The sequence below is a fragment of the Chinchilla lanigera genome, unplaced genomic scaffold (assembly GCF_000276665.1).
Source record: "Chinchilla lanigera isolate Chin_1 unplaced genomic scaffold, ChiLan1.0 scaffold00211, whole genome shotgun sequence".
Lineage (NCBI taxonomy): Eukaryota > Metazoa > Chordata > Mammalia > Rodentia > Chinchillidae > Chinchilla > Chinchilla lanigera.
In genome coordinates, this window is record NW_004955612.1 from 233257 (window position 1) to 250682 (window position 17426).

General features: G+C 37.4%; 1 protein-coding gene across 9 annotated transcripts in view; it reads left to right on the forward strand.

Moving 5' to 3' along the window:
- The window catches only part of Ttll5 (tubulin tyrosine ligase-like family member 5), a gene marked incomplete at its 3' end in the record, with an annotated part of 241514 nt that overhangs the window by 123515 nt on the left and 100573 nt on the right, over positions 1-17426 (forward strand). For 6 of the 9 annotated variants that reach the window (XM_013510126.1, XM_005414950.2, XM_005414953.2 and 3 more), the window contains 5 exon segments: positions 686-832; positions 2063-2166; positions 4696-4823; positions 8275-8358; positions 8921-9319. In XM_013510126.1, coding sequence (XP_013365580.1) covers positions 686-832; positions 2063-2166; positions 4696-4823; positions 8275-8358; positions 8921-9319 — 862 coding nt within the window. 9 annotated transcript variants of the gene reach the window in all.

The window sequence follows — 17426 nt, forward strand, 5'->3', positions numbered from 1 at the left end:
TGGTCTCCATGGCATTGTTTTCTCCAGGGGATTTCTTTATATTTCTAATATTTCTACCCTGTTTTTTCCGGATTCTTCTCTCTACTCTTTGTAAAGTGTGGTCAGGAGGGCCATGGCCTCCTGGGACGGGCACTCATTCTGCCTCAGGTCATACACCAGCAGGTGGTCAGAGCTACAGGTGGCCCAGGTGGGGTCAGAGGTGGGTGGTGCAGAGAATATCTGTACGTATGGATATTCCTGTGTTCTTTTTCTGCCTTCTCATCTTTGATGATTGCATTGGTTCTCAGGCTTTTAGTTTCTACCTGCATTTGAATGCTCCCTTCCATAAATCACTATAAATGATTATCTTTTTAAAGCCATACCTGCTCTTTGAATGGTGGTAGTACCATTTGCATATGTAGCATGGTAGTTTTATAACTGTGACGTTATTACATAGTTACTTGCATACATATTTGATTTTATTTTTTGATTACCATCTTTTAATTTTCTTATTGTCAGCTTTTGAGAATGAGAGTCTTTTGTTTTATCATTCTATATTGTTCTTATACCTAACATGTTTGCTTTGGGTTTTGTTTGTCTGAATATATAATACACCTCTTCTTACATCTGTTTAATACTATTGTAGTTTGTCTTCTGATGCTAAGCACAATCCATTTGCTTTCCTTTGTCACTCTTTAATTTATAGGAGCTGGTAGTTCGTTTCCTCAAGAGAGCGTCAAGTAACCTCCAGCATTCACTGAGAATGGTGCTACCCAGTCGACGGTTAGCTCTCCTAGAACGCAGAAGAATCCTTGCCCACCAACTAGGTGACTTTATCATTGTGTACAACAAGGTTAGTCATTCACCTGGTCATCTCATGTGTTGAATTGCACTACACTGGTGGAAACAGGGTAGATACCTATGTGCAGCTTCCTTTTCCTAGCAGCATCATCTGTGGCACGTTGTTGTTAGAGGGAGTGGGACCTCATACCTCAGCCCACTGGGCTGTGAAACTACTTATTGCTTCTACAGGCCCAGTTGCCATAGTTAACTCTTTTTTTTTTTTTTTTTTTTTTTTTTTGTGTGTGTGTGTGTGTGTGTGTGAGAAACAGGGTCTTGCTATGTAATGCAGTCTGGCCTTGAACTCATTGTGTAGCCGAGGATGGTCTCAAACTTATAATGCTCCTCCTACCTCAGCCTCCCTCCAGCTCATAGTTAACTCTTATCAAAAGACATAGTATTCCTTTTGAGTTTCTGGTCTACCTGCTTCTCTATTGTTTTATTTGTAGACAGTGGTGAGATGACCATTTGAGAGAGAATTTGAACTGTGAATTTACGATGGTGACATAATCTTTTTTCAGTGACTTAGACTTTCTTTTCTGAAACATTTTGTACAAAGGCATTATTTTACAGTCAAGCGCAGGAAATACACTGTTTAATGAGAATTTTTGCAAAGTATCTTGTATCTAAGAGTTTCAGAGTACATTGAAAATATTATTTTGGGAGGTGAAAAGTATGCTTAGTTTGCAGTAGAAAAAGCTGAAGCCTCGAAATTTAAATGGCTTGCACAAGTTGCATGGAGTAGTTAATAGAATACCAACACATCAAACCCACACCCATGATGTGCTCCAGATCTGTTGAGAATCTGTTATGTCTTACATAAGTAAGAATTTGTTAAATTTGGAAGCTGGTAAGAGAGGAGAATCTTTCAAGACCTATTTTTTTCTTCTTCTAAATGCAACAAAATACTGTGTGACTGTTAAAGCTACATGTGTGATCACAGTTGTTACTAAGCTACTTACTATAAAAAGCTCTTTTCTCAATGGGCTGTGTAAATGGATAGTAAAAACATGATTAAAATTTACATTTACTCTGTAACTGTTACTTGGAAATTTCAAAACATCTCACAAAATTATGACCAGAAGTAATATGTTAAGTTTACAGGTGGCAAAAGTACGTGGAGAATTAAATGTCATTACAACAAGGACCACTTAATGCTAGAGTAGTGAAAACAAATTATGAAGTGTGCATTTATCAGGAGTCAGTTTCATCTTGTTTTTCTCTGGGGTTGGGCTTTGGATAGGAAACAGAACAAATGGCTGAAAAGAGATCCAAGAAGAAACTTGAAGAGGAAGAAGAAGATGGGGTGAATGCAGAAAACTTTCAGAAGTTCATCAGACAAGCAAGGTAGAAGACACTCTTGATCAGTAGAAACCGTCTGACTCTATCTCCCGTGCTGCTCATTGAATACCCAGCTTCCTCTTGTTTTCAGCACATGGATATGAATGAAATCACTCTCAAAAGGAGAAAAAGTTTCATAGGCTTGGCCTTTCCATATCTCAGCCAGTTGTGTTGCTGTTGTCATGGCTTCAGTTATCAAAACACTGCTGCTGGGTGTCTGGGCTGTAGCTCTAGACAGTCTTCAAAGTACACACCAAAGGACTGAGAGAGCCTTGGAAATTTAAAGTTAGAAGCTTCTTAGTGTTTACTGGATCTGAATTTATTCCTGACCTACTGATGCTGTGGAGATGACCAAATTTTGCCTACATTGAGTGGGTTGAGGAATTGGCAGTCTCTCAACACCGTGAGGGTTACGCCTCATTTATATAAAATAGAACAAGTTCTTCATCCTTAGAGTTAATGTTCAGGAATTGGAAATCTCAGCATCCAGGTCCCTATCTTGATACAAGATGGCTCGGTCATTTTGTCCATTGACATTGTATTTCCAAAGGAAAAGAGCACTTAATTTAAAATTTTCCAAAGGCACTTAATTTAAAATTTTGTAAGACTTTGTACTGGAGGACCTTTTTAAATTAGAGGGTTATATAAAACTTCTAAAAAAAAGGGATAAAGCAACTTTAAACCCTGTTAGTTAGGTTTCAGTAATCAAATTCACAGTGGGAAAAAAACAACTCTCTGTTATTTGTGAAGTTAAATAAAGTGGTGGTTTTTTAATTAGTATTGTATAAATTTTTAATACCTTGTACAACTTTGCTGTAGCCTCAGCATCATGATCTTGAACATACAGCAAGCAGATACATCATTTTATAGAATTTCCATAATTGTATAGTGCTGTTGTGGACATTCTTGGGTCTTGAGTAATATGACTCATAAAGCAGGTATAGAAACAAAGCAAGAAACAGTTTCTCACATCAACATTATAAAATTAGAAAAAGAAAACAAATCTAGATTATATCCAGAAAATAACTCTAATTTCTAGTTCCTCCTAGAGATTGTCAAAAAGCGATTTAAAAAAAACAACTTTGAAAAAAGTGATGTTTATCTACCTAGCAGGCTTAACTGGACACTAAAAAATTAATCCTATGTACTATATAAGTTATTGACTAATAAAGATTTAGAGATAAAATTCATTGGATTGTATTAATTGTTGATTTTGGATTTAGTATTGATTGCTGAGACATATTTGTTAGTATCAGTTCTTCTTGGATTAAGTTAGGGCAAGGACATGGATACCTTTGTCAGGGCTGGCAAATTCAAATGGCTGTAAAGGCTGGGCAGGAAGCCATAAATGACAAAGTAGGCAGAATATAAGACAGGTATAGAACAACCTGCATTTTGACCAGTTGTCTCCTTTGCCTTTCAGTGTTGTAAGAAGAGCCAAAGAAAGCACAGTGCCAGGCAGAGGTGGCTGCCCCTTTTGTAGCCTTGGCTTTAGATCTGTGGCAGTTATGTGAAATTCTTGCCTTGCATCACTTAGCTGCTTTGGAGACCTTGTGATTCAGTTGGAGACTCCTTGAGGTGGTTCTGTAGGTTCTCTTTAGTGTGTGTTCTGAGGATGGATATAGGTTCTTTGTAATAATGTCGGCATGCTGCTCTTATTTGAAGGTCAGCTATTTGGAATATGGCCAACCTTCAAGAGAAAGAAAAGGAAAAAAACATAAAGAAGCAGATACACATATAACAATGCATGCATGATGTGTATCCTGGTGGGATTCCTTAGACTCTCATCTATTTCATATATTTTCCATTTTGTAAATGTTCATAAATAACACAGAATTTCAATAATGTGAAGTGACCTCAGAGACCATCTACTTTAGTCTCCTAAATGGGTCAGAAAGTCTTCTGTGGTCACATTGGTGGGTCTCTTTTTTCTGACATAAGCGATGAAAATGACAAGTGACTTCTTTAGTCAAGCACTTGAGTTGTCTGGAGCTAGGGTAGGTAGGCAAATCGGAAAGGAGCAGATAATAAATAATTCAGACCCTGTGGACTATGCATGGTCTTTTTCACAAGTTTTTTGTAGTATGTATGAAACTCTTAGCTGGGTATCATACAGAAAGAGGACGCTTTGCAGGTTTGGCCACAGTTGATAGTTTGGTAGCTAAACCAAGAACATGGCTGATCAGAACTTTCTGTGGGTGACTACTGAGCGCTTGAATGGTGTCTACTTTAGCTCAGGAAAATCTTCCATTTTATTTAATGTTACTATATAAATTTGAATACTCTCATATGACTAATGGCTGTCATAGTGGGTAATGCAGATCTAGAAAATTCCTCATGAGATGAATGAAAACCTTATCATGCTTTACCTTTTCTAGCCTGCTTTCATTTATAATTTTCTTTTTAACAGTCTGTTAATGAAGAGTGCCTCTCAGTTTTCCATTCTCCCACTTACTCTATTTCCATAATAAAACCTAGTGGAAGATTTTCCAGAACAGCTTCCCGTGCTGACCATAGTTTTTCTCCTCATTTCAGTGAAGCTGAGCTGGAGGAAGTACTGACTTTTTATACTCAAAAAAACAAATCTGCAAGTGTCTTCTTGGGGACTCACTCTAAAAGTTCCAAGCACAGCCATACTTTTTCTGATAATGGGGCAAAAGGTGGTAAGTATGCCAATCCATTAGTGAAAAATAATAACAAGTGAAAAAATGACAAGTCCAGAGAAGAGAAGAATAATGTGCTGAGCTTGGCATGGTAGTGTATTCCTATAGTTCCAGCATTCAGGAGGCTGAAGCAGGAGAATTGCTGTGCATTCAAGGCCAGCCTGGGTTGCATAAATGAGTTCAAAACCAGCCTGCACTACATCATGAAATCCTGTCTCTAAACAAAACAAAACAGGAATAGTGTACTGGCTGAGCACTGGTAGTCTCCAAGGTGGTGAAACTTCACAGTGTGGGCTGGGAAGGGAAATGATAGTACTTTTTGTCCTAAATGCAGAAGGGGTGCATGATCTTTTTCCCATGACAATTAATAACAGAGAGCTGTTCAAGAAAAGCTATTAATACCTACTATTTAGTGAACACTTCCCTTATTATCTGCTGGAGACAATGAACTAAGTAGCTTGTACAGGTCACTCTTCACCATGGTCACTCTTCACCATGGTCACACAAGGATGCAACCGTCATTCCTGGTCTGGCTGATTCAAAGTTTGTGCTCAGTCTCTACTTTTCTGCCTGTCCTAGTGACTATTTCTCACTCTTGTCACGTAAGACCTCTCAGGACCTTCGATATTTTGAGTAAGAGTGTTCCTTGTTAGGTGGAACTGTTCTATACCTGGTGAGATGTCCAACACACTTGGTACCAAGCCCCAGATGTCATTGCTTGCTGTAGACACTGGGATACATGGAATGTTCTCACTGCAAGAGAACACTGTGATCAGAGATTTTGTAATTGAATGTGGACCAACTATCAACTTAAAGTCATTGTGATCAAAAAATGGCAGTAACATTTTGTTGTAAATAAAGCTCTGTACTTTATTTTTGGGGGGGGGTGGTGGTGGTTTTTTTTGTTTTGTTTTTCTCTGGTACCAGGAACCAAACTCATGACCTTGCGCTTGCCATGCAGGCGCTTTGCCGCTGAGCTAAATCCCCAGCCCAAAGCTCTGTACTTTAAATCTAGGATTTATTTAAAACCTAGAACGAAGTATAAGGTGTGGGTGGTAACAACATACTAGTTTTGTCAGTGTTTATAAGTACCAAATTCAAAGATGGAAACTTCTCCCCTGCTACTAACATTATCATAGTCTGTGTAGAAACATCCAGGCTGTTGTAATTAATATGGAGATAAGCAGGGCAATTGGTCATTTGAAATGTGGAATGAATTTTCCCAAAGAAACCATGTTAATTTTTTGTTTGTTTATTTGTATTTTGTTTTGCAGTGCTGGAAATTGAACCAAGGCCTCACACATGCTAAATAAGCATTCTGCCACTGAGCTATACCCCCAGTCCAGTGTTTCAGAAACTGATTTGGTTCATAGGCTAATCGATAAAAGCTTGTTTAACTCACTGTATAATTGAATTGCTGTCTTACTGGCAGTCTTTCTAAACCCAGCCCTGTTCTTTAAGTTTTCCTCATTATATTATTCACTCATTCCGGCTATACATTTTTACCGAGTACTTGTTAATTGCTAGTGATACAGTGACCAGGACATCATAGTCCTTGACTTCATAAAGTTTATTATGCAAGGAATGGAGTTGGGTAAGTGTCTTAGTTACTTTTCTCATTGCTGGGACAAAAAATTCAACACCCAAGGTTAAAAGGAGAAAGGTTTATTTAATTCACAGTTTGTAGAGGTTTCAGTCCATAATCGGCTGGCTCCAAAGTGGGGTGGTTTGGCAGAGGGGCATCAAGAGGAGAAACAGTTCATAGAGGCAGAAGAAAGCAAAAGCAAGTAAGGAAAAGGGGAGACAAGCCTCTTTCTGTCCCTTATATTGTATCCAGTCTTTTGGGCTTAGGGAATTGCTAATGCTGTGAGTGGACTGATCCAGCAATCACCTACCCTTAATCCAGCGTTGCACCTAGAATCAGTGACACACTCTAGACTCAGGTACCTCCAGAAAAGCCCCATTTGAAACTGCATGAGGCTTGTGGGGACATCCAAGCACAAACCTCAATAGTAGGTGATTGCAAGGTTTGTGGAAGCTCTGCAAAGCTCCTCTAACCATACGGGGAAGAGAGGCTGAGGAATTCTTACAGTGAGGTTGGGATGGAGAAAAGTGTGCTGACGTGGGAAGGTAGGGCCCACATGCGCATTCACATAGTGACTTCTGCCCTGGTTGTACTGGGAAAGCCCTGACAGTATGCACTGCAGCACCTGTTTGTACGGATGGGTCATTTGAAATTCTAGGGTCTGTGTATGAATGACTACCTTTATATTGCAAAGATCTATACTTCTCTGTACTTAGAACAATACCTCTAAAGTAGTAGGAAGGCCTCAAAGAAACATTTGATAGTGTAATATTTGGACTCATTTCAAACACCTACAAACAAGTGTGGTGACAATATTACTGTGGCTGGTGGTGATGGACAGGATGGAATTCACGTGTTCTATTCTTTGATTCTGAAAGATTATATGTAAAATGGCCTGTTTTTGTATGAATCTCCTCCTTGACAAGGATTTTGGAGTATTTCCCTAAGTATATAATTACTTTCGGCTACGCTGTTGGAAAAGTCCATAGTAGACAAAAAGTAATTTATTAGAGTGGGAATGTACTAGAGTGATTTGGTATTGACTATATTGTCTTAAGTAAAAATGAGGTACTTACCTCAAGATACATAGCCATTTTAGTACCCAGGATATGCCCACAAGTCATGGGTTTGCGTCTTGTGTCTGCTGTGCTAAATACATATTATGACTGCTTGGCTCTGTGGGCACCATCAACTGACTGGATCCGCTACACCTCTCAGTCTGAATTCATGGCAAAAGCATCTGATTGTCTTTATTCCCCTCTCCAGACATGTCCCACTTTGGTAGCCGTCCGTGAATGGCTGCCCTCGGTTTACGTATCTTCCTCTAGTTCAGTTGAGTGGAACCAGCGTTGGAAATAGCTAACAATCAGTTTTCTTCTTCTTTTACCTTTTTTTTTATTAGTGTATTTTTGTGGTACGTAATAAATACATTCATTATGGAGAACTAGTACAAATACATCTTGATCTTTTTTGCAGCACTGGGGATTGAGCCCAGAGCCTTCACTTGGAGCTACATCTCCAGCTCTTTTTATTTTTTATTTTGGGACAAGGTCTTAGTAAGTTGCTAAGTTGACCAGACTAGCCTCAAACTTGGGATCCTCCTGCCTCTGTCTCCCAGAATGCTGGGATTACAGGTGTGTGTACCACCATACCTGGCTACATCTTGGTTTTTGCTTTTGTGTTTTTAACCTCTCTTTCATTTGGTTGTTCATTCAGCAGACTGAGTGTGGCCATCATGGGAAAAGTGTGGTGAGATGTGCGGTGTTTCCCGGCATTGATTGGTACCTGTGTTACATTTTTGGAAGCCCAATTGTAATTTTGATTAGAAAAGAGCCTAAGTTGAGGTTTCCTTCTTTCTTATTTCAGATCACCCTGAGACGATGCAAGAAGCAAAAATAAAGCAGCCCAAACAGCAACAGGCAACAGAAATTCACTCCGATAAGTTCTCTCGTGAGTGACTTCAAACTTAGATTTACTACTCTCTAATAAATCTTAAAAGAAAACACTAGTCATTAGATAGTAAATATTTCTAAAGCATGGAACATTTCGCTACAGAAATTCCCTTCCTTTGTTTTTCCTTTTCCCTGAGAACTTCCTCTTAACTGCTCATTATCTACTTTCCTCCCAAAGAATTTTTCCATTCTCTTGGGAAATTACTTTCTTTTTTCTTAGAAGGATGAAAAGAAGAGGGATAGAAATTAGCTGTTGCTCACAGAAACAGGTCCTGCTGTCCTATAACATCTATAAAACATGTTTGCTTGGCTTTGTGCGGGTTGCCCCAACTGCATCTATTAGAACTAAAAATAAACTTTTGTGGGCAGGTTGTCACCAATAGGAAAAATTAGTTAAGTTCATGCTGAGTAATCATTAAAGTTTGTAGTTTTCATGATTTCTGTGTCATGATAAGGTTATTTTGATGTTTAAAAAAATGTTTATGTTTTAGAGATTCTATGTCCATATTTCCTAAAGTGATCTGTTTTTGTTTTGTTTTGTCTTGTTCTTGTTTTAATAGGATTTACCACCTCAGCAGAAAAAGAGGCTAAATTAGTCTATGCCAGTTGTTCCTCTGCTTCTTTCTCTGCTCCTGCTGCTCCTCTTCCGCAGAAAATTCCCAACACCCATTTGTCATCTGTTACAACCTCTGCCCTCTCACCAGGGCTTGGCCACCGTTCTCCCTTATCTCAGATTCCTCCAACTGTTCCCAGCATGCCTCACCAGCCAGCAGTTTTACTGAACCCTGTCCCTGAGCATGCCGCTCCCTCCATACATCCTGGGACACAGAATGTACCAAGCCCCGCTGGCCTGCCACGCTGTCGATCAGGCAGTTACACCATTGGCCCCTTCTCCTCTTTCCAAAGTGCTGCACACATCTATAGCCAGAAACTGTCTCGTCCCTCTTCAGCAAAGGCAGGTGAGTGAGAAAATGCAAGGCAGCCCACCGGGCTGGCTCCTCTTCAGCCTAGTGAAGAATAAATGCTCCCCTTCCCTTTGCCTTTGCTTTTGGAGGGTGAAGGGACACGCTGCATTGTTCTGCAGCTACTAAAGAAGAGTCTTGCATTTTGTCTGGTAGTGTTCATTCACTGAGGTGTCAGTGCAGCACTGAAGCAAGGCTTCTATTCAGTAGATGCCTATAGTCAGGTGATTTCCCACACAGATAATCTTAGAGTTACATGCATTCTTTCTGATTCAAGTAGGTATTCTGATGTTACACAAATTAGTCTTCTCTATTTTTCAGTGCATGTGATGTCAAGAATGACATGAATAAAGAATTCTTCAGACAGGGTATTTGATTTTATGTGAAATAAATCCACATTATCAGTCAAGTCCCCTGTTTGTTTGTTTGTTCATTTGTTTGCTTTGCTTTACTCTGCTCTGCTCTGCTCTGCTCTGCTCTGCTCTGTTCTGCTCTGCTTTGGTCTTAGTACTAAGGACCCAACCCAGGGCCTTACACATGCTAGGCAAGTGCTCTGCCATTGAGCTATCATCTCCAGCACCCCTCCTTTTTAATAACAGTTTCATTGAAATACAATTCATGTTAATCAAATTTGCCCCTTTAAAGTATACAATTTTGGGTTTTAATATATTTACAGAGTTATACAAACAATGCCAGTTTCATCATTCCTGTGAGAAACCTGTACCTATTAGAAGTCACTGTCTGTTTCTTTCTCCTATGAGGCCCTGGCTGCCCAATGGTCTGCTTTCTGTTTCTACAGATTTTTCTGTCCTGGACATTTCATAGAAGTGGAATCATGCCATGGGTAGTCTCTGTGACCTGCTTCTTGCACTTCGCATCGTGTTTCTGAGCTTCACTCATACTGTAGTGTGTTATACACTTCATTCATTTTATGGCTAAGTAATGTACTATTTTATCACCAGTAATACAGGAGGGTTACAGTTTCTCTTTTTTTGTTTTTTGTTTTTTGTTTTTTTTCCAAGAATCGAACTCACAAGCTTGCACTTGCCAGGCAGGTGCTGTGCCGCTGAGCTAAATCCCCAGCCCCCAGTTTCTCCTTATTTTTGCTGACATGTAATGTCTCTTTGATTTCACCCATGCTAGAGGATGTGAGTTAGTGTCTTTTTGTTTGTGTGTGTGGATTTGTATTTCCCTTGTGGCTCTTGATGTTGAGCATGTTTTCATGTGCTTTTTTTCTTTGCTTTTTTTGTTGTTTTCTGTTTTAAGTCAGGGCCTTGCTATGTAGTTCAGGCTGGCCTTGAACCCACTATGTAGCCCAAGCTGGCCTCAAGCTCATGGCAGTCTTCCTGCCTCAGCCTCCCAAGTGTGCTGGACTTGTGGGCATATTGCTACCACAACTGACTCGTGTGCTTTTAACTGTACATATTCTTGGAGAAATGTCTGTTCAAATTCTTTACCCATTTTCAGTTGAGATTTTTGTCTTTTTGTTGAGTTGTAAATGCTTTTTATGTATTTTGTATGTAAGACCTTTGTCCAATATATGACCTAAGAATATTTTCTCCCAATTTGTTAGTTGTTTTTTCACTTTCTTAAATCATAGAAGTTTTAAAAGATATTTTTTTCTTGTGGTTTTTGTATCATAGCTGAAAAAGTATTATCTAACTCAAGGTCACAAAGATTTCCTTGTAAGTTTTTTATAAGAGTTTTATAGGTTAGGCACTTACATTTTGGTCTTTATTCATTTTTCAGTTATTTGTGTATGATGTGATGTAGGGGGTCCAAGTTCATTCTTTTGCATGTGACTATTCATTTGTCCCTGCACATTTGTTGTAAAAGATATTGTTTTCCCATTGGACTGTCTTGGCACTCTTGTTGAAAATCAATTTACGAATTCTTTCTGGAGTCTCCATTTTATTCCCATTTATTTATATGTCTGTCCTTATGCCAGTATGGTATTGTCTTGACAGAACCACATTATGTGTGTAAAATGTTTTGAAATTTTCATGACTGATTCTTCCAGCTTCATTCTTCTTTGTAAAGATTATTTAGGCTATTTTGGGTTTCTTGCATTTTTATATGAACTGTAGGATTAGTTTGTCAACATTTGCACAAATAATCAAATGATATTTTGAGGATTGCATTGAATCTGTAGATCCCTTTGGGTTTCACCTTAATGTTGGTCAAATTTGTAAACACTTTCGGAATCAACACATTAAGGTGAGTTACAGCTAAGCCATGTTTTGTAAATAGCTAATCTGTACCTGTTAATCAATACTTGATTTCAAATGAAATGGGTATTGTAATATGAAGCTTGAGTCAGAGATAGTAAATGGTCTAATTTAATATGAATATATATGCATATGTGTTTCTGGCCTAATTCTAGGGAATCATTGTTACTGAGAATCAAACATAAATGGGTGGAATTTAATTTGGTAGGAGACAGTTTAAGTTTTGATAAAGACAACTATATGCTATTTACTGGAAGTACACCTCAGGATAAAGGGCACAGAATATTGAAAATAAAAGGATAAAAAAAGAAATATCAGGTAAATCCCAGCCAGAAAAAAGGTGGTACAGCTATAGCTAAAGTAGATATTAAGATGGAAAATTTTCTTACAGATAGAGTAACTACAGAACAATGAAAGTTTCAGTTCAGTAGAAAGATAAAACATTCCTAAAAGTGTTTTGAAATACTTTCCAAGTATGTGCAGGTTAAGCTTCCCCAATCTGAAATGGTCCAAAATATGAAACTGAGCAACAGCATGATGCCATAATTTGAAAATTCTGTATCTGACCTCACATGATGGGTCACAGTCAAATGTATATTGTATGAAATTAGCTTCAGGCTATGTACTTTAGGTGTCTGTGAAACATAACTGAATTTTGTACCTGAGTCTTGGGTCCCAACCCTAAGATATCTCATTACAGAAAGTCATGCCTCACTTAACAAAGGTGAAACAGTCTCAGAAATGCACCATTAGGCAGTTTTGCTGTAGGAAAATCATTCAGTGCACTTACACAAACCTCAGTAGTATAGGTCAGTCACTTGACATGGCCTCTTGATGCTATCAAGAGACTTGGTAAACACGAGATGTGTGAGGCTGCTCCTGGTCTAACTTGGCATACTGTTTTACCCAAAACTTATTTTTAATAAATAGAAGCAGTACACTCTCAAATAACAATAAAAGGTATCCTGTAGTAAACATAAACCAGTAAGTCCCTTATTAATCAAGTATTATGCATTGTATGTAAGTGTATGGGCTGAACTTTATATAGCTGACAGCACAGAAGATTTATCTACACCAACATGACTGAAAATGGGAGTCATGTGTTGTAAATTATGATAGCAACAGTGTCACTAAGAGATAGGAATTTAAAAAAAAAAGAAAGGAGGAATTTTACAGTTCCGTTATAATCTTAGGAGGCCACTGTTGCATCTGAGGTCTGTTGTTACCAGAACTTCATTATGCAGTACACAGTTATGTGTGCAGACATTTCATAGTCTGAAAATGGTCTCACATCTAAAACCCTAGTGGCACAAACACTTTGGATAAGAGGTAGTCAAGCTGTAACACAAAAATTGATATAACTACATGAAGAATCTGTAAACCTGTCTCAGTGGGACATTTCCGTGTACTTTTATTAATTATTAATATAGTAAACAAATGTTTAAAAACAAAGAGTAAAGAGGATTTGAATGGAGTGATAAGTTTGTCTGTTGATTATATATAGGAGCAGGCACCCAGCAGTTAGAATACCTTATCAAGCACACATGATGTATTTATAAAAATCAGTCATGTCATACATCATAAACAAGAGAACAAATTTCAAAGGCTTGGTATCACACAGGCTCATTCATTGCCCACACTGCAATTAAATGGAAAGTGAGTAACAAAATAGTTATGTAACAAATCCCCAGGTACTGCATAAATATAATCACATACTATAATCACTGACACACTCTAGACTGAGGTACCTCCAGAAAAGCCCCATTTGAAACTGCATGAGGCTTTGGGGGGGGACATCCAAGCACAAACCTCAATAGTAGGTGATTGCAAGGTTGGTGGAAGTTTAAGAGTAAAAAAGTCATAAATATAATCACATATAGGGCTGAAGATATAGCTCAATGGCACAGTGCCTGCCTGGCAAGCACAAGGCTCTGAGTTCGATTCTTGTTAACCCCCCCTCAGAAAAAAAAAAAAAAAAAAAAAATATATATATATATATATATATATATATAATCAGATATAGTGTATTAGAACTGAATGATAATGGAAAGCTACATGTCCAAATATGTGGAGAACAATGATCAGCAGTGTTTACAGGGAAATTTAAAAGGAATAAAGATGAAAATTAACATGCTACATGTCACATATTAGTCATTATAAAAATAACACTGTCATAAATCTAAATAAAGGAGGAAGACAAAGGAGCAGAAATTATAGAATTCAAAAATAAAATACAGTAGGGAATATCAAAGCAGACAGGCTCTGGTGAAACCAATCGAGAAAAGACAGAAGACATGGATCAATAAAGAATAGAAAAGCAGACAAAATGTAAATAGATGAATACCGTAACAACTTTTAGTAAAATTGAAAACCTGTAAAAGTGGACACACTCCTATATAAACATGTAAAATGCGTAACATGTAAAATGAACTCAAAAAGATAAAGCCTGAATAGCCTTGTATTAAAATAATTGATATAATATTTAAAATTCTTCTCTGAAGGAAAACATAAAGTTAGATAGTTTGATAAATTCTTTGCTCTTCTAAGAGATGGATAATTTTAATATTAGACAAATTTAATAGAGAATTGAAAAAGAAAATATTAGCCTACACATTCTTGTGGCTAGTTTAATGTTGGCAATAAAACCAGGTAAGGGCAGTATTAGAGATTGCAGATCATTTTCATTTATGAAGATAAATATCAAACTTTTTTTTCTTTGAGACAGCATCTTGCTATGTAGTGTAGGCTGGCCTCAAACCCACAACAATTCTCCTGCCTGAGTCTTTGAAGTGCTGGGATTACAGGTGTGCACCACCACACTCGGGCATAAATGCAAAGTTTCTAATCAAAATAACAGCCAGTCAAATCCGGCAATATTTAAAAAAGAGAATACATATCTTAAACAGGTTTCTGTAAATGCCGGAAGAGATTTGACAAAATTTTACCTTCCATTCATAATAATAAGTCTCAGTATTCTGAAAAGAGAGAAACCTTGTACAGCTGAAAAAGAATGTCTACCTAAGCCCTAAAAGAGCTAAATGGGAATTGTTGGAAGTGTTCCTTTTCGTGTTAAGAACAAGATAAGGATGTGCTCATTAATGCTGCTCCTGTTCAACATTTTACAGGTCAGAGCTAACATAATAAAAAGAAATTACAACCTTAGGATCAAAAAAAATGTATTTGTAGATAACATGCTATTTTTATATACAAAATAGCCTATAGATACATTTTAGAATAATTATTTTAGCTGTATAGATGGGCATAAAAATAATATTAAAAATCAAGTCTTTTAATTTACTAGTCCCAAATTTAAATCCTTATATATATATAAAATAAAGCATTATTTTAACTTTGTATTTTAACTTTTAAAGTGTAAATTCTATTGTACTAAAACTAAGATCTATCTACAGAAATTTTTTTTTTTTTTTTTTTTTTTTGGCCTGATTTGAAACAGGGTCTCGCTATGCAGTTCAGGCTGGCCTTGAGCTCACTTTAGGCTGATCTTGAACTCAGAACAATCCTCCTGCCTCAGCCTTCCGAGTGCTGGCTACAGGAAAATTTAGAAAAGATTTTTGGCACTAGTAAAGACCAAACCCAGGGGTACTCTACAGCAGGCCTCCTACTTTTTTTGTTTGTTTTTTAGATAGTTTTGCTAAGTTGCCCAGGCTGGCCTCAGACAGCTGGTAGCAAAGATTGTAGGAATGTACCACTGTGCCTGGCTTACAAGAAACTCTTAAAAGGAACTTTTAGGGGCTGGGGATTTAGCTCAGCAGCACAGCGCCTACCTGGCAAGCACAGGGTTGTGAGTTTGATTCCTGGTACTGGGAAAAAAAAAAAAAAAGGAATTTTTGCAAAGCTTTGTTGAAAGACATCAGAGAAGACCAAAATAAATGGATAAATATACCATGTACATGTACAGGAAGACTCAGTACCCTAAATGTTTCATTCACATCATTTCATCTCTGGATTCAATCAGTACACTTCCAGTCAAAATCTCAAGTTTAGTGTTGAACTCAGTAAGGCTACTCTAAAATGATAATGGGCAAAATACCAGAAATAGTGAGAACTTCCCAGAGAAGCAAAATAAGGAGAGGAGCACCTCCATAAGATAACATAAAGGTATGATAATTAAGACAGTGTGGTATTGACAAAGTACAGACATTTAGACCAGCAGAACAGAGTATGAAGTTAGGAACAGACACACATAGGTGGAACTGTGGTATACGATACAGCTGCCATTGTAGATCATTGGAAAGGGAAAGATTTCTCAATAAATAGTGCTGGGTAAAATAAAATTAGATCCCTGCCTCGTACCATACATAAAAATCAATTTCAGCTGCAAAAATGAAAATTTCTAGAATAAAGAAGACCATTTTTAAGATCTTACGGTATGGAATAAAAAGCCTAACTCCAATTGAAGTCAATAGGAAAAAGACAATAGAAAAATAATAAAGGATATCAGAAAAGGGGTAACTAATGCTCAGACTCATTACTAGTGTAATGATTATACATAAAAACTACAATGACACTTTTCAACTTCTTAGAGAAGGAAGAATTAGGGTGTTTGAAAATACTAAGTGAAAAAGAGTGTATGGATCAACAAGAGCTCTTGTTTTGTTTGTGGGAGTGTGACACCTCTCTGGTATTACTGAATAAGACTGAAAATTTACATACCCTGTGACTAACAGTTCTACTCCTAAGTAAAGACACAAGAAAAGCTCTTCTGCATGTGCACCAGCAGATGTAAGTCAGAGTGTGGATAATGCATTTTTAATAATAGCAATAAGCTCAAAGCAACCAGAATACCCACTGATGGAGGAAGAGAAAAAAGAAGTCATGAAGTACTTGCAAAGTGTAATATCAGACAGTGAATAAAATGCATGAATTTCAGTTATACTTAGTGCACATGAATCTTGGCAGTGTAGTGCTCATTATAAAAGCAAGTCCCGGGGCTGGGGATTTAGCTCAGCGGCAAAAGTGCCTGCCTGGCAAGCGCAAGGTCGTGAGTTCGGTTCCCGGTGCCGGAGAAAAACCAAAAAAAAAAAAAATTAAAAAAAAAAAGCAAGTCCCAGGAAATTACTACAGTAGAATACCATTTTTATAGAGCTCAAAAGTAAGCAATATTATGTAGTATTTTGTTCATGTATACATACACAGAGATACATAACTACATCTGATAAAACCTTATTCAAAACTATTTTACAAGAGGAAGAGAATAAATGACAAAGGGAGATTAAGGAGGGAGAGAAGCACATGAGCCGTGATTATAAGATAGCTCCTATGTTAGGTTAAGCTCACAGGTGTTTGTTATAATATGCTTATACCTTACACATCTATTGTAAATATTTTGTGTGTATCAAATAATATAGTAAATATGCAAAATGTTTTAGAATGTTGCCAGATTGTGTATACAGAATGATTATGGTTATATCATTAACAAAAGGACAGAAGGGGCCTAGGGTATGTCTCAGTAGCTGGTAGAGCATGTGTTTAGCAGGCTCAAGGCCCTAGGTTCAATTCCTTGTAACACAAAGATAGACAGACAGATGTTTCTGTTTTTCTGGGACTTAATAACTATTTTTCAATGAGATATAGGACTTTTAGAATCAAAAAATACAAACCTTGATTTTATATTAAATAATTTCTCTTTGCCAGTACTCCATTGCTCAGAATAATACAACTGTAATAGAATAGTTGAGAAGAAAATTTAAATGAGAAAGGACACTTATTTGAGAATTTAAATCATTGCTCTTTGTTCTAAATACTCTCAGTTTTTCATCCCTATTTCCCTTTTGAGCTTTTTAAGCAGTGTTGTGAACGACTTGACTGGATACCGCAGACTACTGAAAAGTGTAGTTACATAATAAGAAAGCCAA